This window comes from Streptopelia decaocto (assembly GCF_964273445.1).
Source record: "Streptopelia decaocto genome assembly, chromosome: 6".
Lineage (NCBI taxonomy): Eukaryota > Metazoa > Chordata > Aves > Columbiformes > Columbidae > Streptopelia > Streptopelia decaocto.
Window position 1 is genome coordinate 51469456 of NC_138660.1, and position 25738 is coordinate 51495193.

Below are 25738 nucleotides of genomic sequence, written 5' to 3' on the forward strand. Positions count from 1 at the left end.
GAGAGCAGAGGGCTGGATCACAGCTGGGACTGGAGAGCCTTGGAGTGCACATTAATCCCGGCTCTCACAGCCCTGATTAACGGTGCTGGAAGCCTGCCTGTTTTGCCCGTTCACAGGGGTAGGGTCTGTCCCAGCACCCACTTGCTGCCCCACTGGAGGGGGCCCAGGCAGGTGCCCGAGGGGCTCTGCTGACTCCTCACTGGGACAAGCCATCCCCTGCTCAGCATCTTCAGGGTGCTATGGCCCAGGACATGAGGGACCATCACTGCTGCACTGCCCCAGGCACAGCCATCCACTTCGTCAGGAGCCCAAGGGAGCTGCACACAGGGTGGGCAGGGCTGTTTCCATGAGAGCCCACCATCACCTCCAGCACCTCCATCCCTGCACACAGGTGAAGGTGCCAGGGCACAGCTGGTGGGAGCTGGAGCTCTGTGGCCAGGTTCAGAGCAGGACCAGGTAGACCACCAAAGGCTTTCCCCTCGGGGTCCAAGCTGCCTGCACCTTTTCGTTGACCAACAAATAGCTCCTGTAAATTTACCTTGGTCCTCTTAGTGAGCAGAAGGGCCCATGGCCTTTCCTCAGAGAGCCCCTCACTCCACCATTGGGGCAGGCGTGTGCTCTCAGCCTGTGAGCACCTGCCCTGCTCTGCCAGTCTCACTAGGATGGAATGTTCCCTTGAACCTGTCTCCCCTGCCCTCTCCCTCCAGCCTGTTCCCCCAGCCCCTACCCCCTTCCCTGGGTCCTCAGCTGCCCCTCTCCCTCCCTGACCCCCATGCCTGGGCATCCCTGGATCTGGGCCATCTCTCTCCCAGCAGAGCCCACATCCCTGGGCACCCTGCTGGCTTGCACTGTCACAGATCTGACTGTTGGATCCTGTCTGTCCAGGGAGGCTGATTTCCTCCTGCTCTGCTCCTGCCCTCTTATCTCTGAGCTGCACAACTTGCTCCATGGCCTGGGCAAGCAGGAGTGATAGACCGCATCCTGCCCAAGCTGAGTGCCCAGGCTGGTGCTGGGCACGTGGGGCAGCTAGGCCCAATGTGGGCAGACAGGCAGCACCATCCCAGTGGGGCTCCAAGGGTTAAGTTGTCATGTATTCAGGGCCATTCGCTGGCCAGGAATTACACTTTTATCGGCACGCGGTGCTGCCGCCGCTTGAATTGGGACTGGGAACTCTATTTCCGAGCTCACCCAAATTATTCTTTAAGAGATAAAGCCGGTGCACAGCAGCGCCAGTGCTTCATTAACATTCCCCAGCCCATTCAGCTTTAAACGAAGATTGCCTGCCTCGGAAAATGATAAAATTGAACATGTGAAGCAGGGCATTATGTTCCATCAGCTGATATTATTTCCCACGCAGAGGCCGAGCAGAGACACAAACAGCTATTTATGCAGTGCCTGGCCAAGCCAGAGTGGCTTGGGAGGGGGGAAGCAGGCAGGGGGGACGCAGTGGGTGGTGAGTGACCCCTACCTGTCCCTGGGCATGAGAGGGCATGCCCGCCTGATGCCAGGGTGGCTTTGCCCTCCTGGGGGTACTCCCAAGGTTGTGACCAGGGTACAGGTTGGGTTCAAGAGCTACAGACCTGCTCCATGCATTGGGAGAGGGAAGGGGCTCAGGGGTGTGCAGGGTTCCTCGGGCAGGGCTGGCTGTGTCCTGCAAGGCTGCGGCATTTCCATCTGCTGCCCTGCCCCGAGGGATGCGTGTCCCCTGCAAGGGCTGGGTGAATGGGGTGCTGGCTCCATGTGCAGGACAGAGTCCCACCTCCTGGGTCTGAGTGCTGGGACAGCAGATGTTGGAGAGCACCTGCAGCCGGGGACCGTGTGCCTCCCCAAAGACAGGCAGCCGAGGGCTGAACAGGCAGTAGAGGGCTGAGCCCACAGGACCCCAGGGCTGTGACTGGATTTTGCTTGGCCGTGCCAAACCTATCGATCCAGCAGTAATTAAAGTCGCTCCAAAACCTGACTCATATTCAACCTTGGGAGGAAGGAGCATCTCTGAGAAACACCCTCTGCTACCCGTGTGCCGGCACAGCAGCAAGCTCAACCCCACCGGGGTGCTGCCAGCCCCCTGCCAGGCTCTGCCCCCGGGGGGGATCTTGCCAAAGGGCTGCCTGGGGCACAGGGCAGCAGCACCCCATTGACTAGTGTCCTGATGGGTGTCCCCAGCACTGCACAGCCCCACGCAATATAGCCCATGATAAGGTCAGGCTGTTTTCACCAAGCACTTCAGACTCCTCCCTGGGATGTAGGGGTGCTACGTCATGCCCATCACTTGCCACTGCCTGCGTCCTCTTTGGGACTGGCACAGCTGAACACACAGCCACCTTGAGAGGCACCGGGGTGCGCTGCCATGTGCCCATGGGGTGCAAAACCCACTTCTCTAGGTCGGAAGCAGGCAAGGGGCCTGTTAGGGTGTATGTGTATGTGTGTGTGTGTGTGTGTGTGCAGGGGCTTGCACGCCCAGCCCTGCCGCCAGCCATGCTGCTGTTCCCGGTATTCACAACAGGTTGGGACAGGCACGGAGGAGGGAGAGGTGCCGTTCACCGGGGCCCCCCGCAAACCCGCCAGAGGCCCCTGCAGGAATGCAGGGCCACCAGGATCTGGGGGCTGCGGCAGGGAGGGGGGCCTCCGGGCTGAGAGCTGCACCGGGGAGGCCCTGGGTAGGAGACCCTGGTGGGGCACAGGACCCCCGTAGCGCCGGACAGCGGCTGGTCTTTGAGGCGGGGAGGTGGCTCCATCTGCAGGACACAACCCTGCCCGGGAGCCCCGCTGCTGGGGGTCCCCGGCGCCCCCGCCTGCCGCCGGCCTCTTTGCATGCGGTGCACATCGGTGAGGGACAGAGGACAAGGACACCGGCTCCTCCAGCTCCCACCCACGCCGCTCCCGGGAACCGGGGGGGTGGGCCAGGGGAAGCGGTGTCGGGAGCCAGCACCCTCCCGCACCCCTGCAGCCCCCAGTACACTCCGCGCCCAGTGCTCCCGCCAGACGCCCCTGCATCCCCAAGGTACCCCACACCGACTGCACCCCTCAGCTGCTCTTGTCCTGCACCCCTGCAGCCAGCACTCCGGGGCACCCCACGCCCAAGGCTCTCGGGAGGTTTCCCCGCACTGGCAGCCGTCGGGGCGACGGGCCGGGCCCCGGTGGCGGCGGGAGCTGGAGGCGGAGCCGGGCCGGGCTCCACCCCGGCCCCTAGCCCACAAAGGTCGGCCGGGAGGGCTCTTCGCCTCCGGAGCTTGCGCCGCCCCGGGGGCGCACGGCGGACTCCGGTAGCCAGAGGAAAGCGCGGGGCGGGAGCTCCAGGGGTGTTCCCGGGAAGCAAGGGCTGTGCTGCCTGCCTGTGGGGGGCTGCGGGGGGATCTCGCCCTGTCCCAAGGCGGTGGGATGATGCGGCAGCGCTGCGGACGGCTCCTGGCCCGGCTGGAGCGGGCGGTGCAGCTGCTGGAGCTCGGCGGCAGCGTGGAGGAAGGTGGGTGCGTGCAGCCCCTCGGCCTGGGATGCTCCGGGACCCCCGGCTCTGCTGCTAGTCGGGGCTGGGGGAGCTGGGGTCCGGTGCCCCATGCCGGCTGGCCACTCTTTTTTGTTGCCCCCAGACTACATCCGGATCGCTCGGTGCTTCGAGGCGACGCGCCAGCGATGCTGCCGGCTGGAGCAGGACGGGCGGCGGATGCGAGAGCAACTGGCCCTGGTGGAGGCTGAGCGGGCGGCGCTGGAGGTGAAACTCAAGCACGCTCGCAACCAGGTGGAGGTGGAGATGAAGAAGCGCCACCGGGCAGAGGCTGAGCTGGAGAAGCAGGTTGGGGGCCTGGCTGCAGGGGTACCCCACGGGGCTGGCTGTGGGGACCCCACCTGCTCATTGCTGCCCTGTTTCACTTGCAGGAGCGCAAACTTCAGCTGGTCTTTGAGTCCCTGATGCGGGAGCCGTTGGGCAGCGGGATGCTGAGCAGGGAGCAGTGCTCTGTCCTCAGTGCCCTGACAGGCCAGTGCCTTGGGGTGGCCCTGGCGCCGGGCAGGAGGTGAGCAGGGCTTTTGGTCCTTGCCCTGGGCTCTGGGCTCAGCTGTTGCCCTCTCCCCTTCACCTCTGCTGGGTCCAAGGGGCTGGCTTGGCACAGGGGTGCTCAGGCTCCACAGGGACATCAGCTGTGGGCTCCCAGGAGTGGCTGTACAAGTAGGTGCTGGCTGAGGTGGGGGGGTTGCCTCAGCCAGGTTGACACCCAGCTTGCTCCACAGATCGTCTGCAGTGGATGAGTCGTGCCAGTCCCTCCTGTCCCATTCAGACATCAGCTATGACCACACTGAGGATGATGTGGTAAGAGGTGACCTGCTCTTACTCCCAGGGTTCAGTTTCTCACAAGTAGTGAAGGGATAGTTTTGCCCCATTCCTGCAGTAGGGTGGCCCCTTTGCATGGATGTGGTTGGGGTAGGCAACCCCCGGCTGCTGCCAGAGCATGGTTGCTGGGGTTCGCCTGGCCACATACGGCTCTGCCAGCCCCCAGCTTCACTGCTGTCTTTCAGGATGTTGATACGACGGCCATGCGGACCCTGAAGCGGAAATCCCAGGAGAGGCAGGTATGAGGGAAGTGCTGGGATATGGCAGCCCATGAGGGCTGGTGCTGAGGTGGGATCTGCACCCCTGTGCGGGTGAGAATCCCTGGATCTGGTCTGTTCTCTTGCACTTGCCCATGGGACCCTCTGCCTGCACAGGTCAGCAGCCCAGGCTGAGGTGCTGGCCCTGTACCATGCATGGTTAGAGCACCCAGACATTTCTCCATCCCTGCATGGGAGGCTGCAAAGACCCTGGAAGGGGGTTTAATTTATTGATGCTGGGCTGGGAGCGTCATCTCCCAGCAAACCTCCTGCAATCAATAGAAACTCCATTACCTTTCAGCGTGGCCCAGCTGGGCTCCTCAATAATTCATCCCCACGTGTGGGCATCCTGCACCCTGCTCCTCTCACACCTCTGCATTGCAGGCCTGACCTGGCCTCCCCCAGCCCCAGGGCTGGCTCTGACCCAGCTGGGGTGGGGCAGGCAATGCTGGAGAGCAGGGTGAGACAGGGCCTTTTGTGACCCTGGGACCACTTGGCTTGGTGGCTCTGGGATGGGGGGAACAGTCGGGAAGAGGGGGTCCCTACCCACCCTTTACCCTATCTGCTCTGCCCCCAGCGTGTGTCACTGGCCCCTCAGATTGGCCCTATGGTGGTGGCGAAGCGACACCGATCTTCTGTGGCACCTGAAAACACTGTGAGTGGGGACGTCAGTACACCCTGGGAAGGGATAGGGTGTGTGGGCTACCCCAGTGCGGAAATGTAATGCTGCAGCCTCTAGGACTGTGGGTGCTGTGGGGTCTGGGGGTGCTCAGCTGTCCCCTCTGGGTGCCTTTGCCCTGAAGCCTGTATCTGCTTGTGCCCATGGTAACAGCTTCCCTGGCTGTGCAGGAACACAGGGATGGGGAGCAGGTGGAGCAGAGCTCATGGGGAGACATTGGAGCACTGTGGGGCTGCAACCAGGCATATTATCACTGTCCCACATCTCAGCAGGCAAGCATCCCCCTTGTGCCACCTCCAGCCAAGGGCCTGGGCCCTGCCAGCAGCCTCCTGCCCACTGCTCTGGTGCCACGACGCCGCTCCCGCCAGGGACACCGTGTTTCTACACATGCAGGTCACAGGAAGGGCTGGGGCGAGGGCTCACGGGTGGAGTGGGACCAGGCTCAGAGTGCTGCTGTCATGGGAGAGGGAGGGGATCTGCTGGGGGTGCTTGTCTGCACTATGGGAGTACCAGGGTCCTCTGGACATGCCAAGTGCCAGGGCAGCTGGGATGCTGCAGGGGTGCCCTGGGAGGTGGGGAGCCTCCCCACATCCCAGCCAGAAGCTGGAGTGGTTTGCCTTTCAGGGCTCCCTCCATGACCTTTTCTCTCTGCAGAGCTGACCACGGTTTGGGGCACCAGTGAGGAGCCAGGCTGCCGTGCCCCAGGGCAGGAGAGCTACACTGAGGGTGGCTCTGTGGAGCAGCCAGTGCCAGCACCCATCCCCTCAGCGCCACGAGGTCACCCATTGCGCCAGCACCAGTTCACCTCCAAAACAGTGTGTGCCCCAACCTCTCTTTTGGCCACTATGGAGGAGGGAGTCAGGCAGGAGGAGTGGGTCTTGGCGGGGAAGGCTCTTCTATGTTCTTCCCCTGTCCCTAGCTCTGCCTGAATGGGGAATGAATGGAGGTGATGGGGGCTAGTTTGCGGAGGGGTGGAGTGGTGTAAGAAGGGGGGCCCTGACTCTGCTCCCCCTTTCCAGGTGATCCGCCCCCAGCCATGCGGCATCTGCCGCTCCCGCATCCGCTTTGGGAAGGCTGCTGTCAAGTGCCGCCGGTGCCAGCTGCTGCTGCACCCCAAGTGCCGGGAGCAGTGCCCCCTTTCCTGTGTGCCCCAGCCTCACCACCACGCCTGGCCCCGTGAGGTGAGGGGTGGCACAGTGGTGCCTGGGGACTGCTCCATGTCCCCATGGGACTGCTGCTCAGTCCTGGGATGCTGGGGCTCTGCCCACATTGGGTGGTGGGCACCGGATAGGTCAATGTTGTCCTCCCCAGGGCGTGCTGGCTGACTTTGCCCCCACTACGCCGCCCTTGGTGCCCACGCTGGTGGTGCAGTGTGTGACTGAGGTGGAGACGCGAGGCTTAACAGAGGTAGGAGCTGGGGTGGTGGGGGTGGTGATGCTGTGGCTCCTGTGGGGCTGAGCTCCTCTCCGTGCACCCCAGACAGGGCTGTATCGGGTGCCGGGCACAGAGCAGCTGGTGCGGGAGTGGAAGCAGAGGCTGTTGCGGGCTGGAGGCGCGCTGCCCGCCCTCAGCAGCGTGACCGACATCCATGTGGTGTGCGGGGTGCTCAAGGACTTTCTGCGGGGGCTCAAGGAGCCGCTGGTCACCTTCAGCCTCCACCCTGCCTTCCTGCGGGCTGCAGGTGAGCAGGGGTCTGGAGCTGGGGGCGGGAAGGGGCTGCTCCTTCCCTAACACCTCTCTCTGGTGCTGCTGCAGATATCCCAGATGCTGCTGCCTGTGCTACAGCCCTGCGCCACGTGGTGAGCAAACTGCCCCCGGCCAACAGGGACACCCTGGCTTTCCTCATGCTGCACCTGCTTAGGTGAGGGACTTATTCTGGCACAGGGTCCCATGGGTCTGTCCCCTCCTTCTGGCTTTCTGCCCCCATCCCAGGCTCTGTGCCTCAGAGCAGGAAAGCTGGGCTGAGGACAAGGGGCCCCTTGGCTGGGCAGCACTCTCACACTGTCCATCCCCCCTCACAGGGTGTCGCACAGCCCTGACTGCAAGATGGACATCCTCAACCTGTCCCGCGTGTTTGGTCCCACGCTGGTGGGGCATGCCTCGGCAAACCCCACACCGCTTATCATCATGGAGGACACACCACGGCAGTGCAAGGTGAGGGGGCTCCCTGAGGTGTGGGCTGTGCCCCTGGTGCTGCCCACATCCCCATCCTTCATCCCTCCCTGCCTAGGTGGTGGCTCAGCTCCTCTCACTGCCGCCCGACTTCTGGAGAGGCTTTCTGGGGCCAGAGCAGGAGAACCTGGTGCCAATGCCGTCCTTGGGGGGTGAATGCGGTGAGACACAGGAGCCCCGGTCTCCTCCCCTCCCTTGCTCTGTGGCTGCTGAAGAGCCCTGGGTGCCTGTGGCTGGGCGGGGGTGCGATAGCCATCCCCCTCTCTGTCCTGTGGAGTCGTTCTTCTGTCCCATCATCTCCCTGGAGCCCAAGCCAGGCCAGATGAGCCCAACTGGCACCTGCTGCCTCCCCAACACCCTGCAGAGCTGTGTGGGCACAGCCACCTCACCCCCGTGAGTGCTGCCAGGGGTGTGTGGGGGGTCCCAGGGGAGCTTGCTGTGCACCCCTGAGTCATCTCTCCCCACGCAGGCAGGGGCCGGCCCCAAGGAAGGTGGGACGGTTCTTCCCTTCTTGGTTGTAGCCAGCGGCAGTGGCTCCCAGGGTGCAGGAGCTGGCACTGGAGGAGGCGTGAAGCCTGTGGGACCAAGCAGCTGCCTGGGGCTGGTGGTGCCAAGCTCCAAGCCCTGCTCCACTTCCTGGGGTCTGGGGAGCAGGGCTGGCTCTGCCCAGGTGTGGTGGTGGGGGACACTGGCCCAGTGCTGTACTGAGGGCCTGGTTTGCATTAAATGTTTGCAGCAAAACAATCCTGGCTGTGGCTGCTGTCTGTCCCTACCTGCTGCTGCCAGGGTTTGGGACTCACTGGCATGATGGAGCCAGGTGGGGCAGCAAGGGTGAGAAGTGCTCCCCAAAACTTGTGCTTTTCTGGGCAGAGAGCTTGGGCAGAGCCCCCTCCTACCCTAGCTGAAGCCCTCCTCTCCCTGCCTGGGAGGCCCTTCTTCCAGCCCAGATGATGGCCTCAAGTAATCAGAGCTGCTGCTGCTCAGGGCAGGACAACCTCAAAGCATTTCCAGACTTCCTGGCACCTCAGCAGAGGCCCCTTTAACTCCTTCCTCCCTGACAGCCCCGGTGCTGCAGAGCCCAGGCAGGGCTGGGATGCACAGCTTTCTCCCTCCACGAGGGGGAAGCTGGCAGGCTTGTCCCCAGATAACTCTGTACAAGGGGAGCTTAAAGGGACCTTACACAACAGGGCAGAGAACTGCCCTAGAAACACATCAGGCAGACGAGAAACTTTTGTTCATACTAAAAGCCAGGCCAGATGTAGGACACCAGGGAAAATTCACATACAATCCTGAAAGCAAGTACTTTGGTTCAGTTTCCATCAGCGCAGGGGGTGTTTGCTAGTGGGCAAGGAAATTAGCACATCCAAGGCAGAGTCAAAACTGAAGGAGTTTAATGTGCTTAAAGCCAGGGAACAGCTAATCCCCACCCAGGACCACACGAGAATTGGCACAGGAAGGCACAGAGCTGGGAGCAAGGATTTACTGCAAATCCATCGAGCTGGGGTGGTACTGAATGGATGGAGAATCCCTAATGCAGTGCCTCACTGAAGGTGGGAGGAGTGATGCAGCCCTTGGTGATGCACTGGCTCTGAAGCCAGGGAGGTAAGTGGATAAAGGGCAGTGTTTGCTACCACAGACACAGTGTGCCAGGATCAGCAGGGAGCTGCCTTCAATAAAACCAGGTATTTTTGAGGCACAGTGAAGTGGTAGATATCTGCCATCTGCATACATGTCAGGTGATTCCTCCAGTGCCTGGTGGACATGGCTGGGGTGAGGGCAGATGTGCACTGAGCCCCCCAAGCTACAGCCATGCTGGTGTAGAGGAGGCTGCTGGCCCACCGGGGTGGCAGGGGCCCTCTGCCATTGCTCTGAGCCCTGCCTAGGCAGCCTGTGCAGGTCTCAGCCTGACATGAGCAGGGCTGGCAGCTCTCCTGGCTCACCCTGAACCCTTGGCAGGGGAAGGGGTGCCCCCTCCAGGGAGCCTGTACCACCTAGACCTCATGTGCCAGTGCCCTTAGGCCAGCCTGGCACTGCTCTGTTTTCCCAGCGGTAGGCAGGAGCCCAGCTCAGGCTGTTGCAATCACACTGTTGAAACTGGGATCCTTACAACCATCTCCTGCAGGGTGAGCTGCCTGTGCAGGAGAGGCAGATTCAAAGCCCCCCAGCCTCTGAAACGGGCCAAGACCTTCCAGGGAATTGCAGGCAGCAGCTGCTGCAGAACAGGGAGAGCCTGGTGAGGCACAGCAAGACTGTGCTGGTAGTACCTTTTGGTGGAGAAATACCCACAGCTCAGGACCTGAGACGCTGCAGGCATCAAGTGTTTCCTCACCAGCCTTACCCCAGGGCTCCCTGCACAGGCACAGCCTGGTGCCAGTGCCACATGCTGTCCCCAAAGCCTTCACCGTGCACCAGGGCTGGTCCCTGGGCTGCAAGAGAAGCAGCACGCAAGGCTGATGCTCACCAGCTTTAATGTCTGTCTGGAGCAGGAGTCAGGCACTTGCAGGGTTCATGGTCTGCACCTACCCCTCTGAAGGTGCTGGAAGCCTCCCAGAAGGTGAAGCCCCAGCACAGGCTCTTGTTGTAGGGCACAGCAGGGAATGGGGGGCCAGCACTGCCCCACCAACCCAGTGAGCCACTGACTCACAGAATGATCTGGTTCTTGTAGCTGCGGCTCAGCTCCTTGTGAGGAAGGACGATGGAGTTGAGAATAACAACCTCAGCGGGGATAGTGACACTACAGCCTGTAGGGAGAATGGAAGGGGTTCAAGAGGAGGGGAGAGACCCTGCCCCACTGTGCAGGGCCAGGGCAGTGGGGTGCAAGTGGGACCTACCCAGGATTGTGATGGAGGGCGTGAGGCGCCCGTCCCGGAAAAGGGTCTCACTGTCAATCTTGGCATAAGGATCGTTGGGGTTGGGGTCACTGGGCGTTCCTTCAACCCTGGCCCAGCGCCCGATGGTGCTGTCCCAGCCCACGATGGTGTTGAGGACACAGGTGTGGTCCTGGGACAAAGGAGGGGGGGATGATGGGTGCTGCTGCCTCCCTGCAAAGGGTGGGGGATAGCACCCACATCCCGGGGCAAACCCCACTTACGTGGAGTGAGGCGCCATGCAGGACGATGGACTCACGCACACGCACACCAGCTCCCACAGTCACCCCCTCCCCAATGGAGACGTTGGGGCCCAGCTGTGAGGAGAGAGTGGGGCAATGAGGTTGTAGACACTGGCACCCCCAAGCACCCCTGCTGCAGGGCCCCCCAGGCCTGCACTCACCACTGCAGTGCTGTCGATGGAGGCTGTCGGGTGGATGTACACGTTCCCTGCAACACAAAGAAGCTGCATCAGGGGAGGCAGCTCACAGGAGCCACTCGATCATGGGAGGTCCTGGCCACGGGTCCCACTGCCTCCTCAGGCAGACCCCAAGGCGATAAGAAGTCAGATGGGGGTACCTCGGATGACGGGGCCTCCAGGCTTGTTCTGGGCCAGCCTCTCTGGGTGGCTTTTGCTGTACTGGTTCAGGTAAAGGCGGCTGGCATAGATAGCAGAGCTGGGAGAGAAAAAGCAAATGCTGTTTTTTATGTCTCTGGCACTATCAGGGCAAAGGAGAATCTGAATTCAGCATCCTCCACCCACACCCAGGGCCCTGCCTGGGCACCCTCCTCTCCCACCTCTGATATGGACTGCTCAATGCCCCTGCTGCCCCAGTTCTTACCCAGCTGATTTGATTTGGCTCCAGAAGCCATCAGTTTTGTAGACATAGAGCTTGCCGCTCCCAGCCAGGGCCGTGAAAACGTCCTGCTCTAGCCGGATCACTTCTGCACGCTGCCAGCCATTGGAGCTCTCCTCTCTGCAAGTGAGAGGCCTGTTAGACACCCACCCCAGTCATGGACTCAGCCAGGCACCCCAGCAGCTACCCTCCCCAAATCTGGGGCCTTTGGTGATCCCGGGCTCCTTCCTAGCCATGCACTTCTCCCCAAAGGTGGGGGACAGCCCCAGCTGTCAGGTTAAGCCTGCCCAGCCCCACTGAGCTCCAGAGCAGCAGAGGGATGGGGCTCTGTCAGTTGAAACAAGCTCTTAGCCAAAAGGTGATGTTATATGAGCAACAGCTCCTGCCCCTGCTTCAGAGCCCTGCACAGCTGGGTTTTGCTTGGGTGGTGGCAGAGGTGACAGGGTCAGAGCATTCCCACATGAAAGGCTCACTCAGCCCCTTGTCTGGAGCTCAATGAAGATGGGGTGGCAGGAGAGGGAGGGAGAGGGGGAGTCTCAAGCTGGTCAGGAGAGAAGCAGAGGAAAGAGCAGCCTTGCAGAGCAGCCTGGAGCAGAGAGAAAAGCATGTGTTATGGCTGAGGACAATCCAGCCCAGAGAGCAGCCAGTGCAGACACAGAGGGAGACTTACCCAAGGTAAGGATAGCTGGTGCAGGACCAGGAAACAAGTGAGTGATGGCAGAGGAGGAGAGAAGATAGAGAAAGAATGGAGGATGAGCGTGCTGTTGCAGCCCCAGGAAGCAGTGGGGTGGGAGGGAGGCGGGGTGGTGAGAGGCACTCACAGCACTAGCTCCTGCTGGTTCCTCTGGAAGACTTTGCCAATGTGCTGGAAGATAGCAGGTGTGAACAGGTAGATGCCACAGTTAATGATCTCACTGACAAATGTGCTGGGCTTCTCCACGTAGTGCTGGACCTGGACATGAGGGAAGAGATGTGAATCCTGGGGTGCAGCTCCCACGTTTGGTGTCACAGTGGGAACACGCCTATGTGGGCAGCACAGCACCCACTGACCAGGCCATGCCCAGCTTGCCCAGGCCCTCCAATACCTCCTGTGTGTCCGCATTTGCCACGATACAACCGTAATTCAGCGCCTGTGTCCTGTTGGCCTGCAGAGCAAGGACATGTTAGCAACAGTGGAACAGCAGGCGTGTGGCGCAGAGCAGACGAGACCCGAAGCTCGCACCGAGGGACCCCTCTGCCACAGGAGCTGCTGGCTTCTAGACAAGCCTACAGCAGAGCACCGCTACTCCTCTGCTCCCCAGCACTGCCACTCACTGTGGTACCCAGAATGACAAAGCTGTGCGCGTCCCGGTGCCCCTGCCAGAACTCCAGCATCTCCTGCAAGGGGAACTCCGAGCACACGTCTGCGTTGAGGACAAAGAAGGCCTCAGCACCACCTGACAGGATCTGGTCTCGGAAGTGATAGATGCCGCCACCCGTGCCCAGTGCCGCATACTCCTGCAGATACCTGTGAGCCAAGCAGGGAGAAATGAGCATCTGGTGACACCGACGGGTGGCAGGGAAGGGCTGGCGGGGGCTGGAGAGACATAATCCTGTTACGCAGCAATGGCGCTCATGTAGACATTGGCACAGGGGAAGGAGGCAATGGTGGTTTGAGCTGTGCTGGAGAGTCACTGTTGCAGCTGCCAGAACAGGGCCCAGGGCAAGGGAAACTGTGCAGAACTAACGTGAGAGGCCAGCTGTGCCCGCCCATGGTGGGACAGAGCCCACCTGCCCAATGCCTGGGTGCCGGCTGGGGGCTGCCAGCCCGGGGGGAGGTGGGTGAGGGGCTGCTCTGGGCTGTGCCACGGCGGGACCCCCGGGGTGTGAAGGCTCCCCACCTGATGGGGATCTTGAACTCCTGCTGCGCCGACAGCAGGAAGCGGCTGAGGGCCTCGTGGGGCTGGTAGAAGCCCATCAGCAGGATCTCCTTCATGCCAGGCACCTGGGGAGAGACAAGGGAGGGGGCAGACGGGGAGGGCAGCCCCGGCCCCAGCCCCCCGCCCCCAGCCCAGGCCCCCCGTACTTTGGCGCAGGCCTCGATGTGGTGCTGCACCATGGGCACCCCGGCCACGGGGAAGAGCGGCTTGGGCACCTCGAAGGACAGCGGCCGGAACCGGGTGCCTGCGGAGCAGAACGGGCGTCGGCGGGGCCCGGAGCCGGGGGCCACCCCTCGGGCCCGGCGCACTCACCCTTCTGCGGGCCCCCGATGAGGATCACCGCCTTCAGCGCCATCGCGGCTCCGCTCCGGCCGCCGCCGCTTCCGCACACGTGCCTGTGACACGTCAGCGCGCAGGGGCTGCGGCTCTCACTGCGTCACCGTGCCGGTGCTGCCGGGGTCGCCCGCCGACCGCCAGGGGGCGCCGCAGCGGCGGGAGGGAGGGGGATGCGCGTGCGCCTGTGCAAGGGGACGTCGGTGCGCGTGCACGGGAGCGGTTGTGCTTTTGGGCCGCGGGCAAAGGAGCCGCGTGGGTGTGTGGTTGGCGTGTGCGTGTGTGTGTGTGTGTGTGTGTGTAAGGGAGCAGCAGCGCGAGCGTGCAGGGGAGCCGCCGTGTGTGTGCGTGTGCCCCGGTGAACGCAAGCACGAGTGTGACACGTGTGCAGGCGTGTGCATAACTTTGCACACGCAGGCGTTGCACACTTGTGCACACAAGTGTGCCTGCAGCAGTGCGTGAGGGGCGCGGGGGACACGCGGCGTGGGTGCAGCTGAGGGGCGGACGGGGCTGTAACCGGAGCAGCCCCCGTCAGCGCGGCCGGCCCGGCCTCAGATGGGCAGCGGGTGTTTGTAGCCGGGCAGCAGATCCCCGCCGCACCTCTCACCTGCACCCGCCGTGTCCCCTGCGGCTCTGAGTGCCGCACTGGCCCTGCTACCACCGGGCACTCCAGCACCCGGTGTTGTGGCTCCGTGATGCCAGTGACCTGTGAGCCAGAGCCTGCTGTCCTATCCCAGTGCTTCACAGCTTTCCTGGCTCTTTCTCCAAGCTTACGACACCCTTCCCAGCCCACCCCCACCTGGAAGTCTTCCTGGCTTCAGGTCCTTGGATTTTGGGACAGGACCCTCCAGAGGCTCCCAGCCCTCAGTGGTGACCGGGGGCTTCTTTGGTCAACCCCTGTCACCTCCCAGCAAGACACAGAGACAGGATGGGCTGCTCAGGGTCTTTATTGCTGCTCTGGCACGTTGCTTGCTCCAAACCACGGGGACATTGGCAACTCCGGAGCCTGACAGAGAGGTGGGGATGGAGATGGGGCAGAAGCCTTCTCCCCAAAGTCAATAAATAAAGCCCTATTGCTACAGCAGCATCTGGAAAGCAGGTGCCCAACCACTGCCCCCATCCCCCTGTCTAGTGCACCCTGGCCATGCTGGAGCATCCTCCCGCCCACTGGGGAGGGGGCATGGGGCTTGGCTAGGCACCTGTGGAGCTGTGCTGTGGCACTGGGGTGTCAGGTGGGAGGTGGGGGGCTCGTGGGGGGCCTGTGGACAGGCCTCCCTCTGCTGGAACCACTGGAGCAGCCTCAGTCCTCGGGCGCTGGCGTGCAAACCGGGGGGAGTACAGGCTGCAGCATAAGGCACACGGCTGACAGGACCCGCGTGGCCAGGGCTGGCCAACGTGCTGGTGGCTCTCCCGCTTCTGCCTGGGGCTCCCTTTGTCCCCCCGTCCGCATCCCGTCCTCCCAACCCTTTGCCACATTCTCCGTTCCTCCTAGCAAGGCTTCCCGCCACCTGCCCGCAGCCAGACCCCACTGCTGGGATGGCTGGGGCAGCACCTCTCCTTTCCATCGGCACTGCCAAAATGATGCCAGCCACCAGCAGCCCTGGCGGCAGCACGTGAGGTCCATTTGCTCATCCTGGCATGTCCTGGTTCCTCCTCAGCCACCCTGTCCTGCAGCCCCTGGAATGTTCCTCTGGCTCCTCGGCCCCTCATGGCCGTGGCTGAGGCACCGGCTACTGCGGCCCCGGCGGCTGGCCGCCCTGGTAGGAGCGGAGTAAGACCTTGTGCTTGGTGACGGCCTCGCTGCGGCGCCGCTGGTGCTCCACCAGGAACTCCTTGAGGCGGTTGGTGGTGAAGGTCAGGGTCTGGCGGCGTAGCTTCATCAGGTAGGCGTCCTGGAGCCAGGTGTTGGCAAAACAGTCCTTCACCGTGGGGCGGCTCCTGGGGCAGAGGTGGCTCTGAGTCAGGGGCTGTGAGGTGCCCACCACTGCTGCAGCCCAAAACCCATCCACCACCCCTGCCCTGCAAGACCCAGGGTGTCCCACCCACTCCAGGAGCAGGGATAGACCCCAGGGTTCCACTGATGAAGTCTGGAGGGGCCCTGTGGGGCAGAGCGCTGCCCTCCTGGCCTGGTCGCAGGCGCAGTCCAGGGCCATGTATCTTCCCTGGCTGGCCCGGGCACTCACCAGGGGTGGACAGCAAGGACCTTTCGGATGAAGAGGGCAGCACTCTGTGAGACGTTGGGGTACAGCCGGAAGGCATCAAAGCGCCCTGCCAGGATGCGGTTCTCCGTCTCGATGGGGTCCAGTTCAAAGAATGGCGACCGCCCACTGAGCCTGTGAGGGTGGAGAGGGTAGTACGGGCTGGGGGACATCTCTGGGAGGGCACCCAGCACCCCCTACCCACCCATCTCTGGTTTGGGACAGCCACAGCTGCCCAGGGTGTCTCAATCCCTGTGTCCAGCTGGGAAGGGTCTGCAGGGCTACAGCATTCCCCAGCCCACCACCTCCCTAGTGTCCCCTATGGCACCAAGCCCTGTGTGCAGCTGAGTACACCTCAGAGTGCTCATCCCTCTGGCCCCTTCTCTTACATGATGTAGGTGAGGACGCCGACACCCCAGACATCTGCTGCGGAGCCCACCGGGTCCCCCTTCACCACCTCTGGTGCTGTGGGCAGGCGAGCAGGTTTGTCATACATACTTGGTGACCAGCACCCACAGCACTCCCAGCGCCTCCAGAACCCACAGTAACCCCAGCACTTACAGCAGCCACAGCACCCAGAGTACCCCACCATTGCACCCTCCAGCATCCCCCCCGGCACTGGAATACCCTGACAGAGGCCAGGACCTCCAAGGATACCCCAACTGCCCCACAGCATCCAAACGCTCCCACTGAGCCCAGCAACCTTAGAGAAACATTCAGCAGACACCCCCAACACTCCAAAGACCCCCCAGCTTCCCCAAGGACACCTCAACAATTCCCCATTACCAAGCCCCCCCAGTGCTCAGACACATGTGCATACCTGAGGCACAAGCATGCCCCAGATCTGTCCCCATCTCTGTGCCCATCCCCGTGCCACAGCACCCCTGATGCCCCACTCACACATGTACTCCAGAGTGCCAACACGCCGCCCCAGCTGCCGCAGCACAAGGGGGTTGTAGGTCTGGGCACTGCCAAAATCGATGATTTTGAGGGTGTTCATGCCTGAGACGATGATGTTGTCTGGCTTGATGTCAAGGTGCACGATGCGGCGGCTGTGCAGGTACTCGAGGCCCTGCAGGAGCTGCAGCACGTAGCTCACCACGTCATCCTCTGAGTAGCGAAACCTGGGGGCAAGTGGCATCAGTAGGTGGCCCTGTGCCCACAGCTGTCCCCAGCGGCCCCACACCCACCCGTACCTGTCCACGATGCTGTAGAGGATCTCCTTGCCAGCACAGTTCTCGCAGATGAGCACCAGGTAGCGGGGGGTGATGTACGCCTCGTGCAGGGCCATGATGTGCTCATGGTGCAGCGCCTTGAGGATCTCATACTCCTGCAGGACGCCCTGCTTGCGCTCCGCCTCATAGGGTACGATCTTGGCCATGAAGTGCTTCCCTGTGGCATTCTCCTTGCACAGCCGGATCACCCCAAAACGACCCCTGTGGCACAAGGCAGCACTCAGTATCCCTGGCGTGGGGTGCAGGGGGTGGGACACCCCCGAAGGAGCATCGCATCCCATTGCTACTCACCTCGCCTTCTCATCCAGGAAGGTGTATGGTTTCTGGGGGACGCCCTGCCGCAGCGCCGTGCTGTCTTTAGCTCCTGAGACCCCGCTCTCAGCTGGCGGCTCCTTAGAGGATGGGGTGGTGGGGGCGGGCTCCTGTGTGGTGGGTGAGGTGGGGGGCATGGAGACAAAGGAGGTGACCATGTAGGGGGGCATCTTCCGTGTGGGCGCAGCATTGGGCGTGGGAGATGGCGTGGGGGCTGAGCTGGGGGTGGTCGACACTGGGGAAGTGGTTGAGAACTTGGAAGGAGAAGGAGCCTGGGGTGGAGGAGACCTGTCCGTGGGGGGTGTGGGGGAGCCCTGAGTGGGGGTGTCTGTGTGGGGTGAAGCAACAGTCCGAGGTGGGGTGAACATCAGCTCCGGGGGCACACAGACAGTGATGTCGGGTGGGAGCTCAGGATCCGGCTGTGACCCCTCCTCGCAGAGTGCAGGAGGCTGGAGGACCCCTGGGGTGGCACCCGCCTGCACTGCCCCATCTGCCTTCTGTACTGCTCCCTCGTGCTTGTGGGGTGGTGTAGCAGGGGGAACCCCTGTGGCTGGTGGCTCCAGCTGCCCAACAGGTGTTTGGGTTGACCGGCTGGAAGCCACCTTCTCAGGAACAGGGACTGGGACAGCGATGTCCTTGGCTGGAGCAGCTTGGGCATCTGCAGGGAGGAAAAGGAGGTATGAGCCAGGGGTGTAAGCCAGGAGTGGAGTGCAAGTAGTGCCCCATTCCCCAAAGCCCTGAGGTGAAGATTCCCTGGGACTCGAGGACCCCCAGAGCATCCCAGAGGCTGCAGCCCCACAGCTGGCCCCACAGCTGCCCCACACCCCATGGGACGGGGCTTGCTCACCTGCTGCCTTGAGGTGCACCTTCCCTGAGGGGGTGCTGTAGGGCCCCTGCCCGGCTTTGTTGACACAAGCCACCCGAAACCTGGCAGCACTCCCAGGGGGCAGGTCCGTCACGTTGAAGTAGCAGTCTGTGATGCCAGTACTGACAATCTTCCACTCGTGCTCCCCTGTGGGTACACGGGCAAGGTGAGGTGGGGGCAGACTGGGGTCAACCTCCTGTCCGTGACCCCTACCCAGGACCCTACCAAGCCCCAGGGGACAGCAAGGACATTGGGCACTTTTGTCCTGCTTAGTGTCCGCAGTGAGCTCATACTTCCAGCTGCGGCTCCTGGGGAACCTGAGGTGGCCCCACGTACCGTCCAGCCTGCGCTCCAGCGTGTAGGTGCAGGGGGCTTTGCTCTCCGCAGGCTTCCACAGCACCAGCACCGTGTTCTTGTACTTCTGGGGGATCTCTGGGGTGCCTGGCCGCCCTGGGAGCCCTGTGAGGGGACAGACAGAGTGGGCTGGGTGCTTGGCCAGGGGCAGGGCAGAGCTGCTGCAGGACTCAGAGATGCTGGAGGTGTCCAGGCAAAACCAAACTGTCCCCCCTCAAAAGTCCTGGTCTCTTTTGCATATGCAGAGAGGGGATGTTTAGTGACATGCTCTGACCAGTCCCCACCCCAGGCTGTATGCCTGGTATTTGCTCTTCTCTGTCCCACAGGGTTCCCCCTCTTCATCCTTACGTGCCACAGCCAGCGTGCAGGAGCTAATGGCCGTGCCCAGGACATTGGCAGCTGCACACTCGTACAGCCCCGCGTCCTTCCTGGAGACCTTGGCAATGGTGAGCATCTGCCGGCCATCCTTGCAGGAGACGACATTCAGTGCATTGTCTGGCTGCAGGGACCTCTTGTCTGCAAGGGGGAGCAGAGGAGAGGGATGCCGTGGCAGTGTGGGGAGCAGAAGAGAAGGATGCTCCAGTGCTCCCCCAGCACCCGCCTGCCAAAGCAGCACAGGCAGCGCCCCACCTTTCATCCAGATGATCCTGGGGGTCGGGCTGCCGGCAGGCAGGCAGCAGAGGGTCAGCGCCTCACCCTCCAGCAGCACCTGGTCCTTCAGCTTGATGTGGAAGACAGGTGGGAAATCTGGAAAGCAGAGGGGCATCAGGTTGGGACAGCAATGGGCACCCACCATCCCGTCCTGGGGCACGCTTACCAGACTCGCTGGGCGCATGTGGCCGGCCGGCGGTGGGTCCCTCCTCCTGCAGCAGGCTGGAGGGGATGTTGGGCTGCGAGGCCACTTTCTCCTTCTTGCTCCGGGAGAGCCCCCAGCGCTCCCAGCGGGACCGCTTCTGGCTCTCAGCGCCACCTGCGGGCACCGGGGGTGGCTGAGAGTGGGGCCAACCCGGGGCTGCTGTGCCCGCTATGCCCAGGGCGACTGGGCCATGGGGTGCAACCGGGACCCCCCCCTCGCCCCTCACCTTTGGTCGAGGCAGAGGAGCGGGTGCTGTCCTCTGAACGCAGGGACTCGGAGGAGGGCGCAGGTGCCGGTGGGAGCCCCGGCCGCAGGCTGTCCCCCTCGGAGATGGAGCGGCGGAGCTCTCTGGGCCCCTCACCCTCTGGCCGCTCATCCGACAGGCTGCGCAGCCGTGCCGAGACCCTCTCCATCGTGGCACTGATCTTCCTCCGCACGGCCACTGCTGGCGACTCACTCTCCCCACCACCCCCTGGCTCTGATTTGAGGCTCTCTGAGTCCCTGCGCTCCTTGGAGCTGCCCAAGGCCAGGCTCCAGGAGAAGCGGCGCCCGCCAGATGGGGTCTCACTGCCTCCATCCTCCCCACTGTTCTTCTTCCTCTCGGCAGGCGGGGTCCTCTTGAGGAGCACAGACATCCTCCGGAGGAAGCCCCTGTCCTTCTCCACCTCATGCAGGTCCTGCACCGACTTGGACTTGGCCACCAGCCCCATGGGCCGGTCCCTGCGCAGCTCCAGGGGCACACCGGCCGGCGTGGGACGGTAGATGCCCTCATCGGGGGTCGGGGGACCGGCCAGGTGACGGTCCTCGGAGCGGGAGCGGGTGAGGAGCTTCAGCCCCCGGCTGAGCGATGACTCCCGGCCCCGCTTGAACTTGGCCTCGAAGACCTCCTCTGAGTCAATGTCCTGGATGAGCAGGGAGCTGGAGGAGCCATCAGGCTTTGCCTCCTTCCTTGGTGGCTGTGCTGGTGCTGGTTCTAGTGCTGGTGGCTCAGCAGGGGTGGCTGGCAATGGCTGGGGGGCTTCCTCAGTGGCTGGCTCCCCACCCTGCATGGCTTGCATGATCTTGGCGTAGGAAGACGTGTTGGGAGCTTGGGTGCTGGGGGCCAGGGGCTGCAGAGAGGCAGGTGTCACTGTCCTTGCAGCCCCCTCCCCACTGGCTCCAGCAGTCTTGGTGGGAGTCCTTTCCTTCTGTCCCCCAGCCACGGGCTTCTTCCCCACGATGGTGGCAGCCGTGCTGGCCCTGGGCTGGCCACGCTCCTCGGGGAGGTGCCTTGTCCCCAGGGCAGCCTTGGTGGCAGGAGCTCGAGGGATGGCGATATCCAGTGCAGGGGGTGTCAGCGGGCCGGGGGTGTCAGGCGAGGCCGGTGGCCGGGCGTCGGAGAGGGCTGAGAGTGATGGGGACTCCTTGAGCCGCTGGGCCTCCAGGCAGGCCACTGGGATCTCCAGGGGCGCACCAGAGCGGCGGTGCCGGACAACAGGCTCGGTATCCCCATGACTGAAGGAGCTGCTCTTCTGCAGCCGGTGCTCAGCGGGGAGGAGGCGCGGTGAGGTGGCCTCGCTGGACGCTGCCCGCACCAGCCGTGGCACTGCTGGTGGCTCCAACCGGGTTGGCCGTGGGACCTTCTTGTCAGGGCTGACTCCCAGAGTCTCCAGAAGGGGACCCCGGAGGCCACTGACCTTGCCATCCCCGGAGCTGCCCCGCAGCAGCCGCTGGCGCATCAGCTCCAGGCGCTGGGCGTGATCATCCTCCCCCCAGGCTCCCTTCCGCCATGGCAGCTCCATGGAGGCCGCCTTGGCCAGGGTCCAGCGGGGGTCCCGGCCCGCCTCGGCCCCCTCCTCAGTCTCTGGGTGCTGGTGGGGCAGCAGGGCACTGTCAGCAGAGCTGCCCCTCTTCAGGTCTCCCCGCCGGGCACTCCCTGGGGACTCCAGGCTGGAGCCCTTTCTCATGGCTTTGCGAGGGTACTCTGGACGCTTCTGGGCTTCGGGGGCTTCTTCATCAGAGGAGCCAGGTGCTTCCACCTCTGTGCATGGCCGCCGTGGCCCAGTGCCCCTTGGCCGCTTCCCCAGGGCCACCCCAGGCTTCCCCATGCCCTGGCTCTGCCACTCCATGGCGGAGACATCCCCTGGTGCAAACCCCTCCAACTGCGGCCCTTCGTATGGCCCAACAGCCTCGTCATCTGTGGGGATCTCATTGAGCGACATGCGGGAGCCGGAGAACTCCACCTGGTGTGGCATGGGGATAAAAGGCAGCTCATCCAGGTCATCCGAGTCCGAGGAGGATGACAGCGCTGGTGACTCCTTGAGGTGCCGGGGCACGGCGATGGAGAGGTGGTTGGATGTGTCCTCCAGCAGCTCCGGGATCGGCCGCAGCACCATGTTGCACTTGTAGCTGATCTGTGAGCGCTGCAGCCAGAAGAGAGGGCTGGGTCATACCTGGGTGGGTGGCACGGCATCATCCTGCCCAGCACACATCACCCCGTCCTGCCCAGCACACAGATCTGCCTGCCCCCCTCCTGCCCACACTCCTGCCCACACTCCTGCCTTCACCTGCCATTTCCGACGGGAGAGGAACAGCTTCAGGTGGTCGGTGCTGATGACCTTCCCCTTGGCCAGCGTCTGTAAAGTGAGGGTACAGCGGTGTTCCACAGAGCCTACAGCAGGCTCAGGGGAACACCATTGCTGCCAGGTGCTGAGTTCTTGTCCAGGCTCACCTTGAACCAGGGATGCTCCAGGATCTGTTCCGCGTTGGGTCGCCTGTGAACCAACACCGTTGGGTGAGAACCGCCTGGGGTGGGGGGCTTTGGCCAGCCCAGGGAAGGGCAGGAGGCAGGACAGCCCCCTGATGCATGGGGGACCCCACCCTCCCTGGAGCAAAAGGCTCCTTCCCCAGCCCCCGCAGCACTCACAGCCTGTCATTGACCAGCACTTTGATGACGAAGCCCTTGGCTTCCCGGGTGAGCCCCTGGAACATCCTCTCCTCGAAGGCCACGTTGTAGTTGCGGATGTTCATCAGTGTCGTCTTGTCATTCTCACCAACGAAAGGGGAGATCCCCGTCAGGCTGCCAGGGAGGGGACACTGTCATTGCGCTGGGAGGACATGGGGAACAGCATGACAAGTACAGGGGACCAAGGATGGAACCCTAGACCCCAGCCCTAGTGACATAGGGAGGGCAGAAGCAGAAGCAATCAGGGAGGAGGCTGAGTCTGCCAGAAGCGATGTGCATGGCTGCAGCCCCAGCACTGCAACCAGCAAGGGAGCAGGAAGGGGATCGCTCCCATGCGGACCCACCAGGGACACTTACCAGAGGTAGGCGATGACTCCCACAGGCCTGCAGAGAGGAGACCGTGGTTACTGCACAGCATGAGCCCTCCGGGGTGCCCAGTCCCTCCAGGCATAGCGGGGAGACCACTGTCCACCCCAGGGCTGCCCTTACCAGACATCAGTGACGCTGGAGACGGGGCTCTGGTTGACAATCTCGGGGCCAACAAACTCAGGGGTGCCATACTTGCAGTACTGCGGCTCTTCAGGCGTCAGCTCCTGTGCATTGCCGAAGTCGCAGATCCGGACCTGTTCGCTGCTCGAATCCGCCATCAGGAGGTTTTCTGGCTACAGGACAGCGCGGGGCAGAGGGGAGCTTGGCAGGAGGCAGAGGCTCCCCCCAATGAAGGGGTGTCCACCATCAGCAGGACCAAGCTCCCTGCAGCACAGCAGGAACACCTCTGTGCAGGTGTGGGGTGGGAGGGGGCCAGAGAGCCCCCCACTCACTTTGATGTCCAGGTGCAGAACACTGTGCTGGTGCAGGTAGCAGATCCCTTCCAGAACCTGCCGCATGTAGGATCGGATCTGTGAGAGAGCAGAGGGAGGGTGGGTGCCCTGAGCATGGCTCAGCCCCGTGCTGCCCCTGTACAGAGGAGGGTGCAGGCCGTAGCCTCCTTTGTAGCCTGATACAATGTGTTGCAAGTCCCTGGGCTGGGACAAACCCCAGTGGCCCCAGGCTCCTTCTCTCCTCCATCACTTTGCCCCCTCAGGGTTCACCCACCTCGGACTCACACACTGAGGGCTTCCTCGCCATCCTGTCCAGCAGCTCTTCCTTGGAACAGCTGGGCCACAGTCAAGGAGCACAGAAACTCCATGTGTCACCGTGCCCTGCACCCTCCTGGGCAGCCAGCTACTCCACACCTGCTTTTCCCACCCATCCCCTCCAAAATCACCCCTTCATCCCCCACACCACACACTCCCAGAGCAGCACATGGAGGATACAGCTCCATGACAATGATGACGGCGTTCTTCTTCTCAAAGGCATCATGGAAGAAGACAATGCGCTCATGGTCCAGTTGCGAGAGAATGTGCAGCTCCCGGCGTGCTGACTGCTTGGCCTTGGTCCTCCCGGGGACAAACTTGGCAGCAAAGTCCAGGCGGCTGCTCTTCTCTGTCACCCTCCGCAGATAGGAGAAAGCCCCCCTGCAATGTAGCAATGGGGGTAAGAGGAGACAAGAAGGTGGGTGAGCAGGAGACCTCCCCTTCCCCAAGCAGCTGGGGCAGGTGCCTGCTGCACAGGGAGCTGCCTGCAGCCCCAGCAGCTCTCCAGGACTGTTCTCAGAGAGACCCCATGCCTGGCTTTGCCCTGGCCACCCCAGCTCCCCACTGTGAGCTGATACTGAAGCATACATCAGCAGCTGAGACCAGCCACAGCACATCAGGGTCTGGCATATCATTGAGCTCAGGCCCTGGGGACAGAGTGCCAGGGTGCAGCCAGGCTCCAGCACTCCTGTCCCTGCGGTGCCCGGGGTGCCCCGCTGACCCCCGTGCTGGCAGCTCCGTACCTCCCAATCTCTTCGTGCACATCGTAGTAGTCGGTCAGGCGTCGCACCTTGTGCAGTGCCTCCTCCTCCATGGCGGCATCAACAGCAGGCTGGGCTGGGGGAAGGAAAGGCGTTGCCAGGGGGCAAGCCGGGCACCCATGCTCTGCCCCCCAAGGCTGGGGTCCAGCTGGCCGTACCTGCCCTCACCACCAGCTCTGCCTTGCAGGAGACCTCCCCAGCCAGGTTCTTGGCCGTGCAGGTGTAGACGCCGCTGTCGGGCTCAGCGGCACCCAGCACCACCAGCGAGCACTCGTTGTCCTCATACACAAAGCTCAGGTGGCTGCTCTCCTCCAGCAGCTCCCCATCCTGGGGGTGGCAGCGTTATCAGCAGGGTCACATCCTCGACCAGCTCCCACAACCCTTTCCCCATGAATGGGGCACGGGGAGTGCTCTGCATCACTTGGGGCAAACACAACCCCAGAGCCCCAGCACATTGATGGAGGTAAGTCAGTGGAGAGTGTGGGTCTGGGGGAGCTGTGGGTCAGGAAGAGGGTGCTGGGGTCACAGCCCACCTTGTACCACATGATGTCTGGCAGTGGTTTCCCCTCCACCACCACGGCGAAGCGTGGTGTCTCCCCTTCCTGGGCATCGATGTCCTCCATGATGGACTCAAAGCGTGGTGCCTCTGCCAAGAGATGGGGCATGGGGCACCATGGAGCAGTGCCACCCCACTGCCACTGGCATGGGGTGTAGAGCTGTTGGGCACTGTGAGAAAGTGCCAGATGATGGTATAGGGGCATGGAGCGCCACAGGGCAGTGTCACCATGGTGCATGTGGGAGCGGGACACTACAGGGCAGGCCACACAGTGTCATGTGCCTGCAGCACTGTGGGGCAGTCACCCATTTGTGTGGGGCACCATGGGGCAGTGCCACCCATGGTACATGGCCATGGGGCACTATGGGGCCACATCTCCCCGTTAGACATGGATGTAGGCTACTGTGGGGCAGTACCACCCATGACACCTCTGTGGGACATTGTGAATATGTTCCCTACGACTCTTGGTTATAGGGTACTGGGGAGCAGTGCCACCCCATTCTACACAGGTATGGGACACCCTGCAGCAGTGCCACCCATGGCACGTGGCTGAAGCACACCATGGAGCACTGCCACCCCATGCACACAGCCATGGGGCACATGTGAAATTTCTATAGTCAGATATGGGTATAGGACACCAGGCAGCAATATCAACACATGGTTCATGGGTTTTTGGCCCCATGGGGCATTGCCACCCTGTAGAGCAGCATCTCCATGGCATATGAGTATGGAGCACTGAGGATCAGTGCCATGCTATGGGGCAGTGCCCCTATGGCACATGGGCTTGGATCACCGTAGGGTGATGGTGATGCCACCCCCTCGCAGAGGGGCACGGGCACCCCTGGCACAGGGGCACATACCTGCAAGGTGGAGGCGGAGGGTGCAGCGGGCAGTGCCGTGGCGGTTGCTCACCTCGCAGGCCAGCGGCCCCACCGCCCCCCGGCCCACGCGCAGCAGCCGCAGGCAGTGCTGGTCATCGTCTGGCATCGTCACCTCGCACATGCCCTCCTTCTCCCCCAGCACCTGCCCGCCCCTGCGGGGACAGCAGCTGCCACATCACAGCCCTACAGGCAACCCCACTGCCCCACTGATAGCTCCCATCCCACAGTCCCA

General features: G+C 62.8%; 3 protein-coding genes across 7 annotated transcripts in view; 1 reads left to right on the forward strand and 2 right to left on the reverse strand.

Annotated features, from left to right (window-relative positions):
• Positions 1-3378: 3378 nt before the first annotated feature.
• Positions 3379-7953, forward strand: LOC309441358 (rac GTPase-activating protein 1-like; the record flags this gene model as incomplete). The annotated part of the gene is given in 16 exon segments (XM_082055990.1): positions 3379-3463; positions 3588-3790; positions 3874-4010; positions 4225-4303; positions 4510-4563; positions 5159-5236; positions 5533-5653; positions 5885-5895; positions 5899-6075; positions 6280-6441; positions 6572-6667; positions 6740-6941; positions 7016-7121; positions 7282-7414; positions 7491-7825; positions 7902-7953. Coding segments are annotated over 16 exon segments (2031 nt in total).
• Positions 7954-8807: 854 nt separating this feature from the next.
• Positions 8808-13527, reverse strand: GMPPA (GDP-mannose pyrophosphorylase A). 2 transcript variants are annotated; one of them, XM_082055298.1, is made up of 13 exons: positions 13388-13527; positions 13222-13319; positions 13037-13140; positions 12471-12663; positions 12242-12301; positions 11978-12108; positions 11827-11841; positions 11142-11276; positions 10879-10976; positions 10703-10749; positions 10524-10616; positions 10264-10432; positions 8808-10173 (listed from the first exon to the last, which is right to left on the reverse strand). In XM_082055298.1, the coding sequence occupies exons 1-13, from the start codon at positions 13428-13430 to the stop codon at positions 10073-10075; spliced, it is 1287 nt and encodes a 428-aa protein (XP_081911424.1). In that variant the 5' UTR covers positions 13431-13527; the 3' UTR covers positions 8808-10072. The 2 variants fall into 2 exon arrangements, with proteins under 2 accessions (XP_081911424.1, XP_081911425.1); XM_082055299.1 differs by lacking the exon at positions 11827-11841.
• An 810-nt stretch (positions 13528-14337) lies between these two features.
• Positions 14338-25738, reverse strand: part of SPEG (striated muscle enriched protein kinase) — a 38613-nt gene continuing 27212 nt past the window's right edge. For all 4 annotated transcript variants that reach the window (XM_082056274.1, XM_082056275.1, XM_082056276.1 and 1 more), the window contains 24 exons: positions 25486-25658; positions 24603-24715; positions 24228-24396; positions 24052-24145; positions 23489-23689; positions 23268-23328; positions 22994-23071; positions 22662-22834; positions 22530-22556; positions 22134-22286; positions 21939-21981; positions 21775-21843; positions 19455-21630; positions 19190-19342; positions 19003-19119; positions 18721-18888; positions 18355-18477; positions 18001-18165; positions 17133-17811; positions 16803-17042; positions 16507-16730; positions 15996-16071; positions 15592-15741; positions 14338-15346 (listed from right to left, as the gene is read on the reverse strand). In XM_082056274.1, coding sequence (XP_081912400.1) covers positions 15139-15346; positions 15592-15741; positions 15996-16071; positions 16507-16730; positions 16803-17042; positions 17133-17811; positions 18001-18165; positions 18355-18477; positions 18721-18888; positions 19003-19119; positions 19190-19342; positions 19455-21630; positions 21775-21843; positions 21939-21981; positions 22134-22286; positions 22530-22556; positions 22662-22834; positions 22994-23071; positions 23268-23328; positions 23489-23689; positions 24052-24145; positions 24228-24396; positions 24603-24715; positions 25486-25658 — 5833 coding nt within the window. In that variant the 3' untranslated portion in view covers positions 14338-15138. The remainder of the gene's footprint in view (positions 15347-15591; positions 15742-15995; positions 16072-16506; positions 16731-16802; positions 17043-17132; positions 17812-18000; positions 18166-18354; positions 18478-18720; positions 18889-19002; positions 19120-19189; positions 19343-19454; positions 21631-21774; positions 21844-21938; positions 21982-22133; positions 22287-22529; positions 22557-22661; positions 22835-22993; positions 23072-23267; positions 23329-23488; positions 23690-24051; positions 24146-24227; positions 24397-24602; positions 24716-25485; positions 25659-25738) is intronic.

Excerpts from the sequence above, each read along its gene's own strand:
- GMPPA (XM_082055298.1), bottom strand. The coding sequence starts at position 13,430 with ATGGCGCTGAAGGCGGTGATCCTCATCGGGGGCCCGCAGAAGG. Across the intron at positions 10,977-11,141 it reads AGCCAAATCAAATCAGCTGG|CTCTGCTATCTATGCCAGCC; the intron begins GTAAGAACTGGG and ends TTTCTCTCCCAG. Across the intron at positions 10,433-10,523 it reads TGCATGGCGCCTCACTCCAC|GACCACACCTGTGTCCTCAA; the intron begins GTAAGTGGGGTT and ends CCTTTGTCCCAG.